The sequence below is a fragment of the Passer domesticus genome, chromosome 9, assembly GCF_036417665.1.
Source record: "Passer domesticus isolate bPasDom1 chromosome 9, bPasDom1.hap1, whole genome shotgun sequence".
Classification (NCBI taxonomy): domain Eukaryota; kingdom Metazoa; phylum Chordata; class Aves; order Passeriformes; family Passeridae; genus Passer; species Passer domesticus.
The window spans coordinates 43889354-43906604 of record NC_087482.1 but is presented as its reverse complement, the minus strand read 5'-3'; the positions used below and the strand labels follow the sequence as shown (position 1 = coordinate 43906604).

At 42.4% G+C, this 17251-nt stretch overlaps 1 protein-coding gene across 14 annotated transcripts in view; it reads right to left on the bottom strand.

Annotated features, from left to right (window-relative positions):
* Positions 1–1520: 1520 nt before the first annotated feature.
* CHL1 (cell adhesion molecule L1 like) overlaps positions 1521–17251 on the bottom strand; it is a 122365-nt gene continuing 106634 nt past the window's right edge. For 11 of the 14 annotated variants that reach the window (XM_064433099.1, XM_064433098.1, XM_064433096.1 and 8 more), the window contains 9 exons: positions 16365–16587; positions 15045–15160; positions 14684–14888; positions 14331–14453; positions 12317–12496; positions 6299–6460; positions 5533–5664; positions 4725–4797; positions 1521–2833 (listed from right to left, as the gene is read on the bottom strand). In XM_064433099.1, the coding sequence (XP_064289169.1) occupies positions 2617–2833; positions 4725–4797; positions 5533–5664; positions 6299–6460; positions 12317–12496; positions 14331–14453; positions 14684–14888; positions 15045–15160; positions 16365–16587 (1431 nt within the window). In that variant the 3' untranslated portion in view covers positions 1521–2616. Of the gene's footprint in view, positions 2834–3994; positions 4798–5532; positions 5665–6298; positions 6461–12316; positions 12497–14330; positions 14454–14683; positions 14889–15044; positions 15161–16364; positions 16588–17251 lie in introns of all 14 variants that reach the window. The other 3 variants (XR_010368756.1, XM_064433109.1, XM_064433110.1) reach the window with 3 other exon arrangements.

Below are 17251 nucleotides of genomic sequence, written 5' to 3'. Positions count from 1 at the left end.
TAAATGCCAAGGAAGAGAAAACAGCTCAGGTGAGTGAGATTTCCTGGGAGTTTGAGCCACTTGTTTAATATTCACTGGGCATATTCCTCAAAACCCGTGTTCAAAAATCCAGATTCCATTGCACATCTTTTCCTCCCTGTTTGATTTTTAGGTCCTGAGGCATCGTGGAACACCAACATTAAGACTTAAGGCTGTGAATTAAAATCTGAGTGGAAAAAGCAGCACCACCAGCACAGCACAAACACCTCTTAGCAGCAACAGAGCAGGAGCTGCACGGGGGATTTATATCCATTATTGGAGCATTTGACACTCACTAATATGGTCTGAAACTAAGCAGAGAAATTTTTTTAACATTGTTTAACAGAAGCATTTTCTGGGATGAGTAGTCTGGTTTATCTGCAGTGACCCACAAGAAAATGTGATGGGTGTGTGCAGGCACAGCCTAAAATGAGGATTTGGGGGAGCTCACCCCAATTTTATTCCCTAATTTTCAAAGACCTTTGATCGCTGCAGATGATTTCCAAAGGAAATACCTGAAAACCAGCCCAAAGCAAGCAGCAGGTTGTCACAAGCCTAATCAGTTCTTAGATTTTATCTGGTTTGGGCTGCAGCAGACACGAGTCAGCAGATAAAGATGCTGCTGGGAAATGTCTCCGTTGATGTGATGCCAATTTTCACATTTCTCTAATTGTGCATTCACTTCTTTGGAAAATTACTTTTTCCCCCCCAAAATTAAAAGGCTTTTGGACCTTTTGGGTGTTTGGATTGAGTGAAGTACAGAAAATAGAACTTTATAAATAATAGTGAATGAATAATGTGGGTCACTGATATTGGGATGGGATAATTTTTGATTGAGGGCACATTTCCACTCAGCATTTTATACTCACAGGCACAGCCTGAATGGGGCTTTTGGGGTGGCTGTTTGGGGTTTGCTTTTCCCAAACAGAGGTTACATAAAAAAGCCCTTAAAAGCTCCAATTAAAACCCCAAAAAGAGGCACAGATAAGCAGAAGCTTGAGCACCAAAGGCTTCCAGAAACTGCCAAGCTCTGAGGAGCAGCCCCAGCCTGGGGGGAGCTGTGTGGGATCCACAACCCCTCCACTGGGAAAAATCTGCATTTCCCTGGGCTTAACTGCAGCACTTGCAGGAAACTCAGAACCATGGGAGTAATTCTTGCTTCCTCTCTTTCTTCCACTGAAATCATGGAGGAGCCATTTGGGGATATTTGCCTAATTGCTACCAGGTTGCCAAACAGCTTTTAGGATCTATTCCTCCTGCAGGAACTACTGAAAAACTTTTATGATGGCAGTGACAGAAGAAATGAAGCCACGCTGATGCTCTACTCAAACAAGCAGATTCAAAAATACAAATGCTGTTAAAAAGAGATTCAGGAGATTCCAATACAAAAAGACCAAAAAAATGTGCTGTACAGCTCGGCTGAGTTAGTGTTGGAGAGGCAAAGAACCAGATTTAAACCAGCATTCAGTCAACAAAATAGGAAAACAAACTCTACCAGAATATTTTCTCTTTGCTTTTGTTTTTTTTTATTTAACAGTGAATAGGCTGAAAATAAATGAATTCTTGAAATTCAGGTAGGTCTAGTTTAGGTGTTGCTTGAATGATGAGAGGTTTGGATGATTCCTATACACACAATTCCTTCTGGAAACTAATTTTGCTGGTCCAAATCCATATTGAGAAGCAAATCTACTCATTCCTACACAGCTATACAGACCCATGCTAGCAACATGTCTCAGTTCAAAATAAAACCAGGCTGCTCTGGACTTGTGTCAATATTAATATCATATGTACAACGTCTCCATGAAATGTTGGCTAGCTCACAAATATACAGATATGAGACAGACACCAAGGAGTTTGCTTAGAAATGCAGCTTGAAGCTGGGAAAAATTAAAAATATTTCGAGTGATGGTGGATGGGAACCCTGTTTTGCCTTGCCACAGGAAAGAGCTGCAGCTTAACTTATTTAAGGAAATAGTGCCAGCTACTGGGCAGCAGCTTCACCCACACTCTCCTGTGGGTAAAGCTGCATTTCTAAGTATTGGAATTGACGTCAGCTGTAACCACTAAAACAGTTTGTTTTTTTTAATATCATACACAAAGGGGTTTAATTCTTTAGGAAAAAATTATACAATATATAGAATATATTTCTCTGGTATTTTAAATTCTAATTTTCCTCGTTGTGTCACTTTGCAGAGTAACCTGGTTTTGTTGGTGCTGTAACCTCGAGGTTGTAACCAAGGCCATGAGGGAATTTTACACACACACACAGCCATACAGGGCAAAAATACTACACAGAGAAACATATTCCAAGCCTAAGAAACACCTGGAGCAGCAGGCAAGGACACAGATGTACCACCAGAGCAAACTCTGGTTTGCTCAGACTAACACATCGTGTAGAAAAAAGAATTACTCTGTTTTATTCAGAAGAAAACACACAGAAATAAGGATGGAAAAATCATCTTTTAGTGGCAGTGACTCGTTTTTGTTTTACCTGGATGTCAGGAGTTTCCTGACTGGCTCAACTGGCACCCTGCTCCCCAGCACACGAGGTGACTGTGGGGAGCTGACCAGGATGAACACCACAATTAAACACCAATTTTAGGCGTGGAGAGGAAAAGTCGCCGTAGAGCTCCCAGTGCTTTCCACTGATCCTTTTTCCTTAGATCCAGAATAAGCTCCAATAAATGAACCATCTTCATTGAACATGCCATGCTCCCCTTCTCCATAATCTACCAGACTATCAGCACTTCCAGTGGCTTTAATGTCCCCGTTAAGTGACTGGAGGCTGCCTTTCAGCGGCTTTTCATCGCTGTCACTACAAAATAAAGAGATGCCTTTCCAAAAATCTGCCTTGCACTGCTCGAGGGACACTGCTCGTGCCTGGGGAAGGGGAAACTGAGGGACACCTGGGTGGTGCAGTGAGGATGAGCTGACCTCTGAGTCCTGCCCTGCTCCTCACACACCTGAGCTCCCCCACACGGGATTTTGTCACGATTCCAACAAATTTATTGGTTAATGGGAATTATCAATACCCACCTATTTGGGGTTTTTTTCCCCATTTTTGCCTTGGGCAGACAGAATGGACAGAGAGGGAGGGGGAAGGAAAAGGGAATGCTGGAAAGGATTGGAAGGGTCTGTTCCAGCCACCAGGGCTGATGTCAAATATTTGGAACCTCACAGAGAGACACTTTTCATTTTACAAAACACTGGACAATATTCAGGGCCTATTTATTTAATTTTCCTTTTGAGGTGTGTGGATGAAGTGATATCACTTCAGTGGGTCACATCTCACTGCTTTGGGAACATCTCTTTGAGTTTAAATGACCAATAAAGGTGCTTTTTCCCCTTTTTTCTGCTGTTATTTCATTTTGCTAGAGTTTATCTCACTGGAGTTTGACCTTACTAAGAGGGAGGAACTGGGGAAAAAACAAAGCAGAATCAACGTCTGCATCTGCAGCCTCTGTCCAGTGAAAATTCCAGGAAAAAGGGGAAGAACTGGGAAAAAACCAAAGCAGAATGAATGTCTGCAGCTGCAGACTCTATTCAGTCAAAATTCCATGAAAAAGGGCAGGCCCACAACAAAAATTCTGGGAAAAAAAGGGGAATTTTGCTGGCCATTCCTCCCAATGGCACTACAGAAGAGGAACAAGAACATGACATTTGGGGGGATTGGGAAAATATTAAAAGATTATATTAAAAAAAATTAAATTACACCTCTGGATTAGGGACATCATTACTCAAATAGAGACATTGCTGCTAATGCCAACTCAGTGTCAAATCTTTGGCAATTTTATCTAAGGAGGGACAGAGAAATGAACCTGAGCTTCATTTCCTCAGGATGGACTCAATATGTGCATAAACAACAGAAAAAAATCACCACTTTTCTGCACAGGGCATTTCTCCTCAGAAAAAAGACAAGTCTGGATTTCAGGGGGAAAGGAGGGGGTCAAAGTTATTAACCTCAGGACTTTCTTACCTTTCTAAATATTTGTCCCATTAGAAAGCATTAAAAATTAAATAAAGATGAAATTATGCAGAAAAAAAAGCCCTACTCCAGTACAAATAATGTAGTATATATAAGTGGGATTTCAACAGCAGTTTTATGCCCTTAAGGGCAGCAACACCAGTTTTCCAGCATGGTTCTTATAATTATGTATTTTACTTCATATCACAATTACATATTGCTAGAAGTTATAGTTATTTTAAAGCAGCCAAAGTATTTCAATTCTCCTACAGGGATTTCTGTAGAGAGATGTTTGGTTTTTTTAATATTTTTTACTATATTCCAAAGTTTTCTTTGTTTTCTTCCCCAAAATCCCCCATATTACATTATTTGGGTCTGAGTTTCAAAAACCCACTGAAGACATGAAATGCACTGACTTCAGTGGACTTTTCAGCAGCACCCCAGATTACCATATATATTTACATTATTCATACAATGCTAATAATGCTAATTAAAAAAAAAAAAAAAAAAGTGAAAAATAAGCACCAATACATCAGCATTTCCTTATATCCCAGCTTGGATGGATTGAAATATACTGGATATACCTTTACATTCCTACTCTTATCCACTCCTATGAGGTTTGCTTTGAAAATGAAAAACAGCATTAATTGCAAGCCATAAAAATGTCCCGAATAATGATGGCATTTGGAAACAAACAAAACCCCAAGAAACACAAAGGCTTGTGAAAGCACGTCCTATTTACCTATATTCCCCAAAGATTTCATCTTTTATTGATTGAGCTTCAGGATCTGGATGCAAATCTTCTTTTTCTTTCACTGTGCAAATAAAATAAAGGACAGATCTCTGTTTGTGTTCTGCCATGGATTTTTCTTTTCCCAGGGGCAACGGGAAAACCATCTGCACTCACCTCCAGCCTGGCCTGGAGCTGGCTGGACACAACCTGTGAGCTTCCAAGAGTTTGGGACCATTCCCTAATTTATGATGAGTATTTATAGAATCATGGAATGGTTTGGGTTGGAAGGGAACTTTAATCCCATCCAGTTCCACCAGGGACACCTTCCACTGTCCCAGGGTGCTCCAAACCCCGTCCAACCTGGCACTGAATGTGTTCAGAGATGGAGCATCCATCACCTCTCTGGGTAACCAGATTTCTACTTCAATACATTTACCTAAATCCTTACTCACTGCTTGGATAGCGACAGAGGTAATTTTTGGCAAAATATTCCACTGTTAAGGTGCTTGTGAAAGTTCTGTCCATGTGTCCAGCAGCAGTTCCCAGGTGGAAAGTGGGCAGGGAGTCCTGCCAGCAAGGACTTTGCTGGATTAAATGCTGGAATATTTCAGGAGTGCTAGGAAAGGCCTTTGCAGGCTCTGTGATCAGCACACAGCTCCACTTACATTCATTAAAATCCCTTCCGTGGATATTTATCAAAAGCTACAAATCCTAATTGGATGTTTGTGCTCGCGCCTTGCGGCCCCCAGAGAGAAACCTCTGAAGGATGTTGGTCATTAACACGTGAACAGAGGGAAAGGACAATCAATCCATTTACCTGAATATTTGCCTCCTTTATTTCTTCTGACAAAGCAAATTGTCAGCAGCAGCAGGGTGAGCAAGGCGATGGCGCACATCAGCCCGATGAACCAGCCCTGGGTGGAAATCCCCTCGTAAATGCCAGCGTAGGCTTGGGGAGACGGGAGAGGAGCAAAAAGGCAGAGAATTAATCAGAGGGAAAGGGCAGCACCCCACGAAAACACCAACACATCACGTTCCTCTCTGGACCTTAATGGAATCAGTCTATGGCTACTGATGGTGCTCAGGTTCAACGCGAGGCAGGAGTGTCCAGAGCGTGACATTTGGGACTGGAGGGGAGCGTGGGTGACAGGGACAACACAGACACTTGGCAAGGTGGCTCTGAGAGAGCAGTTGACTCACAGGATTAGCACCACACAGGAAAGCTGAGCACAGAGTTGTTAAGCCTCTCATGCAAAAGCAGTTTTGCGAAAAGACAGAGAGGTAAAAGTGCCCCCAGTACACGTGAATCACCAAACTGGCCACTTAAGGGTTTTGTCCCAGCTGCCCTCTCACATTGCACAGGTTTATGAAGGTTTGGGATTGTTCCAGGCTGTTGTAAAGCACAGGGCTCAGCCGAGAACCTGGGGTGTGTTTGTGCTGCCATGGGATTCAACTGCAAAGGGCCAACCTCAAGCCCACAGCACGGAACGATGAGTTTGGGACACTCACACTGCACAGGAACCTCGGCATCGATTCACATGGAAAAACAAACGTTCAGCACCTCGAAGGGCTTCGTGTCTCACCTCTCCCCCTGGTCTCAATTACATCTTCAAAAATGCTATTGTTATCCACCCAGTTCTTAGTCACTAGGCGGATTGTGTACTCAGTGCCAGGCTCAAGGGCCTCGCTGGGCTGAAACTTTGGGGTGGGCTTTACTGCGTCTGAAATCCTGCCGCTGCCTTTACCTACGGAATGCACACATTCAAGGCACAGGGATTAATGGCATTCATGGACAGGAAGCCTAGGAAATGCACAGTTACAAATAACAGACAAATAAAACACGTCATTGTAAACATTTGGCATCAGGCAATCTGATTTTCCAAAGCAAAAAAAAAAATACCCCCAAACACTCCCCTCTGTTTGATTTTTAATGTTCCATCAGATGAAATCAACGGCAGACCGGAGTAATCCTGATGTTCAGGAAGGGGTTTGTACATCTCCCAGGATGAAAGTTAATATTGATGGGGGATTATGGATCTGCTTGAACTAATGCCTGCTTAAAAAATTACAACTTGCAAACGGGCTTGCTTTGTATGGATAATCTGGGGTTTGATGCTTCTCCCATTGAACTGAACTCAGCAGGGAAGCACAGACAGCTTGTTAGCTGGATATGGATCCTTATACGTCTCCCAGAAAAAATTAATAGTGGGATTTCTTCTTGCTGCTCTCCTGACAGTGATTTTCTGTGTCCTTTTAAATTACACAATGCCTGCACAAAGCACTGGTTTAGAAACAACTCAACAATTTGCCTGTAAATGGATATTTAGGCATTTAAGTGTTGCTGATGAGTTTAATATTTGATTAGGAAAAGGTAAATTTCACTAGTTCTGGTTATGGAACCTTGTTATTTGCAAAACACTTCCTGTAACCCCATCTGCATTCAGACTGTGGGCATTAAATGAGATTTTTCAGAACAGCTTTTGTGGAAAGCAGGAAAAAGGACATTACAGCAGTTGACAATCACTGCCTGGACAGGAACTCAGCAAATTCAGAACTCTGTGTGACATGGAGGGATCTTTTAAAACATGGGAGTGTCCCTGTCCTCAATGGCAGGAGAGAAATTTGAGGGGTATGAACTTAATAAAAATAATTCTTGAATTGTTCTCAGTTGCCTGATTTGCCTGTTTTGTCCAAAGCCATCTAAACTAAGGCTTGAGCACAAAGTATAATCTGAAAACTACTCGGCCAATTAGCACTGACAGGGGAACAATGCTCATTAATACTTCAACTAGTAAATAAGCAAAGCAAGAAGCTGCTGGAGATTAAGGCTGAGTTGACAGCTGAAGGGAAAAAAAAGAAAAAAAGATTAAGATAAATCCAAGCAGAGTCAAAGCAGCAGTTCAGGATAAGTTTTTAAGGCAACTCTCCACGTATTACAATAAGCAGTTAAATGAGCAGACCACTGGGACCAGAGAGAACACATCCAGCTGAAACACTGCTGATACTGAAGCACAGCTCATTAGCATAAATTAATCCATCTATGGGTAATTTTTGCTAAATGAAGTATATGAAATCCAGCTATAGTTTTTAATCAAACCGAAAATTAGGCATCAGGATACCACAGGTACATTTTAATTACAAGCTCTAAAATCAAGGCATCAGAAAAATGGGAATATTATCCATAAAGGAACGGGAATGAGCACAAACCTTCAACCCAATGTCTGTTAAATACCACATGACACTTGTGCATGACATGGGAACTACACGACCCAAAGTGTTCACACCACCAGCCTCCTAAGGAAGAATTTCTCCTGAATTCCTGGGGAGCAAATTCTGAACCTTGAGCTCCTGCCAGGTGGTTTGTGGTGCATATTCTTAAACCAACATTACCAGTCCTTCTCTGCCTCTTACATATTCCAGACTCTTTCTGAACCATCAGCTCTTTAGAGAAGCAGAAAGAGGGAAGTGAGATGGCTGAAAAAAATCCCTTTTTCTCTCCACTCATTGCTCAGCTCTGTCTGATGCTGCAGCTGCCCTGGCACATGGAGCAGCTCAGGGCTGGGATGGACACCATGGGGTGAGGATGAGCCCAGCCTAACCTGGCATTGGGGATTTACCAACAGCTCTCCACTTAGCATCTCCTATCCCAAAACACTTTTTTTCCTTTAAAACTCAGAGCAGGTGTCCAGTGCTGGGTGATTATGAGGTTTCTTTCCATGCCATTTCTTCCTGGTCTGTGTGACACAGCCAACAGGGGCCCCACAGAGCAGAAAGATTTGCTAATGGGGGTGGGTTTGGTGGCTGGAATAAAAAAAGAAGTGTGGCCTCCTGAAAAATAAAAGCAAAGATACACAGATAAGGCAAAGTTCCACATTGTGGAAGGCCAGGAACATCCAGAAAGCTGCAGGAATTAGCTGCAGAAAATTGAAAGCAGTTGGGTTGGGTTTTTAATCTCCAATAAGGGAGAAGGAGCATTAGTAATAAAGGCATATCACCAGTACTTCTCATCTTCCCCCACTATTTATCAGCCACACCATGGGACTTGCATGAACATTAAACACTGAACTGCAATTTTGCAATATTCCTACTGGGCTCCAAGATTTATGAGGAGAACAGAACACACATTTTTTATAGAAGCTTATGGTATAAAGGGAAAAACAATAGAAACCACCCCCGAAGATTTTCCAGAGTGTTCTCCAAAAGTTAGTACATCTGTTATAAAATACACTTATATAAAAAAACCAAAAACCTGGCAGTCTGAGAGCTAAATACTAATTGTGGGCAGCATCTTAATTTATAACCATACCTGTCTAAATACATCTGCTGCAATAAATGCAAAGCTGAACTTCCATTAATTTTCCCCTGCTGCCTGGCTGTTAAAAATGTATAAATATGCAGCACAAGTATCCTTCATTTTCAGGGCTTTTCAGTGCAGGTGGTAATTCATGTTAAATTTGGATTATTTTACACTACAGAGATTAGCAAACCTGTTGTATGTAAAGTTTATTGAGAAAAATTTATAGGTGAGGTGATGATCAAGAAATTTTCACCGATTTAATTAGATTTTCTTGATTGTGAGCTAAAAAATAGGGTTTGCTGCTAACAGCACCAGTGGTTACATATAGGAAAACTATTTTATTATTCCTTTTCCACTGTGCCCATGGCAAAGGAGAACTGAACCCACATGTCTTGTTCCAAATGGTTACTCTGGTCCCTAAGATTTTCCAAAAGCCCTGGGGAATTACATGCCAACAACCACTGGAATATAATGAAATTGGTGAACTTTTATTTCCTGGCTTCTCTGGAGAATAAACCCACAACTGTGTGGCTTCGTGTGGATGAATTTCTCATTAATGCTTGGATTTCTGGACACACAATGATAATTCTCCACATGTAATATGTGTTTGGTAATCCCCGAGCAACACTGGTGACAAGATGAAAAGGAGCTTTGTGTTAAAGAAGGGCTGCTACATTAAATTAATCTTTTCACTTCTGGAAGAACATTATTTTGTGTTATGTTTCTGAGGGCTAATGATCTTGGGGAAATTGACATTTTCAAGGGGAAAATTAATTAGTTTGGAGGTCATTTAAGACATGCTGCCTGAAAATATGAAGACAGAGATTACAGCCATTTTCTGAGGACAACATACTTTCTTCTGTGGAATGAAACCACAGAAATTAAGCTGTTATTTATTTTACAGTACAATCCAAATCCCCTTTTGCTCAGGTTCAAGAATTATTTTATCCAGAAATGATAAAGATCATAGGTTGCCTATAACTGTTTAATTTCTGAGTTATTTTCCCTGTACAGATTTGTTTTCAGTGGTGCTACACAAATCCTCACACATATTAAATAAGGAAATTCTCTTTTCTTTCTAATTTTCTTTCTAATTTCTTTCTAATTCAACTAATTCAAATAACAGCAGCAAATAAATTAAAACAACAGCAGTGATGGAGATAAGTAAAAAAAAAAAAAGTGAATGACTCCAGAGCTGCCACCTCAACATCTCACTTTCCTGGCAGATTGCATTGTGAAATTCTGAAATACCCATGGCAAAGGCTGAATTGCAGCACTGGAAGTTTCCAAAGCCTTAAAATGAACAAGGAGAGGTTTATGGGTTTATTATTAAACTGGAACAGAGTGGTTATAGAATCACTGAATCAACCCCCAAAGAAACGTGGAGTGCTCCATCACGGAGTTTCATTTCAGAGGGCACCACATTTTATATCTGTCATTTACGTGGGTCATTTGAAATGATAAACTTTGACTTCTGAAATCACTCCCCTCCTTCAAAAAGAGAGATTGTTTTAATTTTGAACAATTGCCTCGCTCCCCAAACCGCAGCTTAAAACCCCAAGGAGGTCACTGAAAAGAGTGATTTTTAGCTTTTTTTTTCAGCCTATCATGTTTAGGTGAAAAATATCTGAACAATTTAGGCAGCAAATAATGACACAGAACTCTAACAGTATCTCAGTGACAGATGCAGTGCCCTAATTTAGGGTGGCTTGAGAAGCAGCAAGGAACACACATAAATCATAGAACTGAACCCTTGCAGCTTTCATTAATTACACTGCTCTAGTCGAAGAATATTTCACAAGAATCAGGTGTTGCCACCACTGAAACAGAGTTTAGGAAAGTAGAGAATGAGAAGAAAATGAATGTCAACATCTCTAAACCATGACAAGGTTATTTCAAGGAGTCAAAACACATTATTCTGGTTGCCCAATGAAGGCCAGAAAAGGCAACTAATGGGGGAAATGGGGTATTTTTATCTTAGAAAAAAAAAAGATATTTTTCTTTTCTTAATGAGGAATAAATCATGGTGATTAATAGTTGCTACCAGGTGTCCTACAGTGAGACTGGAGGCCAAAAGATAGTTGAGAAGGAGTTTTACTACTTGGGAAACAAAGGGGAGTTCCTGACTGGATCTGGAACTAGGACATGAAGGTTTAAACCACATTTTTCCTGTTTTACCAGTGACTGAAAAGAATTCTGCAACTTAGAATTTCAACAGCGCATGGGCCATTTTTCTGTTTTCCATCAACATTGCTGCACACTGTTATCTTTGCTAAAAATGATGCAGTCAGGACTCTTTTGCTTATCACATTCTCTTTCTCCTTCCCTGGGGTAAATGCACAGCAATGGTTTCTGATTAATAGCAAGGAGCTGCTCCTCAGTACTGTGGAGTTCTCAGACTTGCTGAGCACAGTACATTTTATTTCATTTCAGCTGAAAGTGAAAGATGAGCTATCATAGAGTGCTTGGGATTTTCCTCTAAATCACTGAACATCAGTGTTTCAGCACAGGGTGTAAGTGGCACACAAACACTTACTCCTGGTCTCTGATAAAACAATCATAAATAATGGAACAAATGCAGTCAATGTGATGTTTATCTGGATTTTCCATGTCAAACAGCTGACCCTAATGTTGCTGGCAGTCCCCCATCTTCATGCATGGGCAGGATTTGTTTTTACAGTATTACTGAGAACAGATTATCTGCATCTTCAATTTTCTGTTCGTGCCTGAATGCAATTCACTTATTCCAGCATGGTTTAAGGAGTTGATGGGTGGGAACAGAAACAGGACTGCACAGCAAAATGAAACAGATGAGCTCTGCTTCCCTGAAGAACACCATGGCCACATTAAAAAGCCCATTGACTGCTCTCACGGCAAGGAAAACAAACTTACTTCCCCTAATTACAAAGGAAATGTCAAGCCTGGATTATTCCCGATGGATTTTTCTGTTACAAACCAGAGTAATGCAGAGTCCCCAGGCAGGTGCAACGGAGAGCTCTTTACTGCAAAAACCAGGCCTTTTAAAGCAGTTAGGCCATTATCAGCTGCATTCCATTTAAGCACAACAAATGTAATTCAACCAACCACCATAAACCACGACGTGAGCACATCATGGTTCTATAACTTGATTTCCTACCTCAAATTCAGTTGAATCACTTTCCCACAGTCCTTTTCTACTTAGCCAAAGCAGCAGGCCCGAGCCATGATTTAACAAGGCCCTAATTCTGTAAGGTTCTACCCACACACAACATTTTCCCGCTCTTCTCAGAGCTCCTCCGCGCCAGAGCGGATTTTGTGAACTTACCGCCTTGGGCCAGCGTCAGCCCCTCCTCGGTGGCCGCCTTCCCGCAGCCCTTGGCCGTGCAGGCTTTGATGTAGAACTTGTACTTGGTGCTGGGGCTGAGCCCCGCCAGGCGCCAGCTCAGCGCCGAGCGGTTGGCGACGCTCACGTTGCTCACGGCGCCCACCTCGTGCGTCTCGTTGACTGCAAGGGAAGAGCACCTGGGTCAGGACTGCATTTGCTGGGAAATGCCCCCACATTCCCAAGGCAGGAATAATGCATCTGACTCCATGTTCTCAGAAGACTAATTTATTACTTTATGATACTATGTTATATTAAAGAATATAACATAGTATATTAGTATACTATACTATACTAAACTAAAGAATACAGAAAGGATACTTACAGAAGGCTAAAAAGATAATAATGAAAACTGGTCACTCTCTCCAGAGTCCCGACACAGCCTGGCTCTGATTAGCCAACGAATCAAAACAACTCACAGCAGAGTCCAATCAAACAAACACCTCTGGATAAACAATCTCCAAACCCATTCCAAAGGAGCAAAACACAGGAGAAGCAAAGGAGATTGGAATTGTTTTCCTTTTCTCTGAGGCTTCTCAGCTTCCCAGGAGAAAATCCTGGGCGAAGGAATTTTTTATAAGAATGAGAATGCCACAAGTCAGAGCCACAGAAATGTGTCCTGAGCACCCCCAGGAGGGAGCACTTGGCAGGGAGAAGGGAGGAGGAAGGCTGGGTGAATGCAGGTGCCCTTCCTGCCAGTGTAAAATGGGATTTATATCCTCTGTGCCCATCTCCCAATGGTTCAGTGAGCTATCACTGCTCTTGAAAAGCTCTCTGATTGCACATATGCACAGCCTGAGAGGGAGGTAAGGACTGTCTCCCAGATCATTAAATATCTATGACTTGCTCCTTTTATCTATGCAAATATCTATGGAAAGCTCCTATGCTTTGCTTCCAAACATCTGCAAACTTTTACCAGCAGCTCAGAGGGTGGTTGGTGTGCTGTGAGCTCCTCAGAGAGAAAACTGAGAGAGGATTTTATAAATATACAGAAATATCTGAAGGGAGGTGTCAGAAGATGGACCAGGCTGTGCTTGGTGTTGCCCAGCAATGGGCAGGAACTGATGCCCAGGAAGTTCCACCTGGACATGAGGAAGAACTTCTCCTGTGCATTGACTGAGCACTGGAACAGACACAGAGAGAGTGTGGAGTCTCCCCCACTGGGGATATTCCAGAGCCATCTGGACACACTCCTATGCTGTGGATACCAAGATGACTCTGGTCCCTACCAAACTGAAGCAGTCTGGAATTCTGTAAATAGATCCACTCTGCCCATAATCAGTAAAACCAAAGGGAAGATCTGGATGCAAATGCATCTGAGCAGTTCTGCTACCAGCAGAGGGAAGTGTAAAGTACATGGGTGATTTTTTTTTTATAAATAGGGCACAGACTCATCCTTTTCCACCCTCAAAGAATGTGTGAAATACACTGAATTATTGCCACACCACACAAGTGGTGTTGTGGCAGCCTGGGCTAAGTACTGGGTCTTGCCTGAGGTTGTCTTTGTTTCTCATTTCTTTCCTAGGCAAGAAAGAAAGAAATCCCCTGGTATTTGGTTGTTTTCAGTGTGATTACTCAACACCATGACTCAGGTGGTCCTTTGTTTCTGCTGAAGCATCTTAGGGGGAAGAAACTTCCTGACATAATGTGCAGATCCACATTAATGTGGTTTCATAGAGTGCTCTCATCACAATTCACTTTGTATTAAATGAGCTTCACTTCAGTAAAATGCACCTACAATTTATGGGTCTTTTTAGCCACTACATTAGGGGTAATTTGCCAATATGAAATAATTGAATCAGCCCATAAATGTGGGACAGGGAATGGCAGTAATGGGAGCTTCCATGGGAAAAACTGCATGGAAAACTGCAGCCTGCCCTCTGTGCACATCACACCTGGGAGTTTTTCTTAACTAATCCTGCTTCAATTGTGAACTCAAAGCAAACAAGGCACATACTTATCTGGTACTGCAGAATGTAGCCAGTGAGGTGGCCATTGGCTTTCTTGGGAAGTCCCCAGGACAAAGTGACTGAGTCCTTGTCAAAGTTCAGGATCCTGAGAAAACGTGGTTGTTCAGGGACTGGAAGACACAGGGATGAGCTTTCAGAGGAGAATGAACAGGTCTGTCCCTACAAATTCTTGTTAAATGAGGATATAATGCAGCTCAACACCCACAGCTCCCCTTTCGAGTGAAGTGCTCCACAAATGGTGGACTTTTTATTATCACCTTAAATAAGGGAATAAACTCACCTTGTCCCAAGGACAATTTCAATTTATGTCGCTCCATCCCCTATTTTTCTCTTGTCTTACCTCCTTCTGGAGTTTCAAAAACCACAGGGGAGCTCTCAGGGCCATCTCCTCTGGAGTTGAAAGCCGAAACTGTCAAGCGGAATTCACTGAAGGGCTCCAGGCCAGGAATCATCCCATAGTTCCTGTCCCCTACAAATGTCAGGAAGTGTTTCTCGGGGTGATGCCTCTTTCCATCCAGTATGCTTCTTGTTTTCCACCAGTTGACCTGTGAGGAGATTGGGATTTCCATTACAAATTATATTGTATGGGGATGAGCATGATCATGATCTCTCACACCTTCCCAAAAATGAGAGATTGCAATCTGGGACTCATATAATAATTTATTCAACTGTATGCAAAGACTTATAGAGAGATTTGTAACCTTGTAGCCTCTTAAGTGCCCACGAACTCTGTCCCTCGGTATCCCAAACCAGAAGACTTTGACCAGGGTGCTGTTCACGACCTCCACCGTCACGCCGGAAGGAGCAGCATCTGGAACTGTAAAAACAAAAGTCCCAGGTGTTAAAAACACTTCCAAATCCCAGATTCACACTATTCACAGCTCCAGGGCTTGGCTTTCCAGCTCCAGCTGTGCCACTTCATGCAGTCTCACTGCAGGCAAGCAAAAAGCCATTCCACCTGCATCCAGTGGGTGGAATGGGCCAATAAACATTATTTTTCTGTATTTTTCTGCTGAGGGTTGAGATACATGTGCACTGGGACACATGAATTTCTACACCAGTATTTATGATTTCCTGTTTCAAGCAATGCTTACAGCAGTAAGAAGAATAAAAAAATGATTAACATAGCACTCAAGAAAGCAATCATAAAGGTTTTTTTTATAATCAATTTCATTTTACAACTAAGCTCATTAAACAGTAGGATTTTAATCACTGCATAACACAGAGAGCTATTACAGTGCCTGAAAAAAAGGAGGCCTTGATCCATTGACAACTGAATTGCGAGGAAGATTTTCCACTGGTAGATGCAAAATTAGACTCATCACAAAGAGACAAAGAAAATAAACATGCTGTGGAGTTTCTTTATTCTTGTTCTCACTATTTGCCACCTCTTCTGCACCACCAGAACTTCCTGCTCCCACCTCTGGTGGGCAGTGGGGATTCTCCTGCCTGACCTCCAGTGAGTCCATTTCCGGCACTGAAACTCCACCTGGGAGCCATGGAAAGCCATGGGACAGAAACCCAGGCTGGAAAGGATGACACATTCTTCAGGGACTCATGGACAAGGCAACATCAGCACACATGGGGATGTGGCATTGTCTGCAAATTCACTCAAACACCCAGTGCCTGCGAGTTTGTCCCTAATTGTCAGACTATTTAACTTCTGACAGCGTTAAACTGTTGGGTCAAGCCTCAGAGAACACAAAGATTTTTTTCCTACCAAGTACAACCCGGCTGCTACACTTCAGAGACTTCTCATGGACTGTGGCCTTCAAACAAGTACCCAGACTAAGCCAGCAACTGAGATTAATGAGAGAATAAGTGACCTTTCCAAAAAAACCCCTCACACTCCAGCAGGCTGGCATCCAGGCACCCAGCACGGGTCACATCCATGCCTCATGGAGCCCATCAGGCTGAGCGCTGGCACTCCAGCAGCTTTGGGCTGCCCAATCCATCACTCCACACCCGAGCGTTCTGCAGCACAGAAGAAACTCCCATTTTTGCAAATTCCTGCCACTCACAGTCCTCTCCTGAATATCCAATGGTGATGTTTGGTTCCGGGCCAGATCCTAAATTATTGACGGCCTGGACTTTGATCTCGTAGGGCACGAAGGTGGGCACGTTCCGCACGCTCAGGGAGTGCTTCTTCACCAGCTCCTCGTTCCAGTCCGCCTCCACGCCCCGCTGCCTCCAGCTGACCTTGTACTCCAGCCCCGGCCCGTTCCTCTCCAAGGGCTTCAGTGGCTGGGGAGAAGTTAAAAGAAATCTTGTCTGCCTTTGTTGTAATCACAAAACAGCAGCCGAGGGGAGCGGGGATGGTTTAGTGTCGCTCTAGGACATGAAATAAAATGACACACGCATGCTGGAACCTTCAAGGTAAAAAGAAAGGAAGTTTATTTTCTGACTCCAACATTTATAGATTTTCAAAAGTGGCAGTGGATTGCAGGATGAAAATGCCACCTCTCCAATGACACTGGACAAGACAACAGTCTATCAAATTTCTCCTCCTCCAGGGAAGAATGTAAAAACAGTAATTATTTACATAAAGTGCGTAAGAAATTTCGTTACAAAAATGTAAACATCAGAGGCTTAGAAGAACTTAGACGAATAGGGTAACAGTTTTGGAATGTGCGTTACAACACTGAGACAGAAAAGGGGCAAAAACCCCAAGCTTTGAGGTTTTGCTGTCATTTTAATTTGAGGATGATTGGAACAACAACAACATGACTTCAAGAGAAAGGAGGGTGAAAGGCTTGGATTAAAATCCAGATTAATTGCTAGGAGCTGTATTTCTGCATCCTACACACATCACATTTTGTTTTGCCACAGGTTTTCCTGTGCAAGGTAAAACCACATGCCTTCAGCACTACTGAATTGCACAGTTTGGCACAAGGCTGTGTGTGCCTTT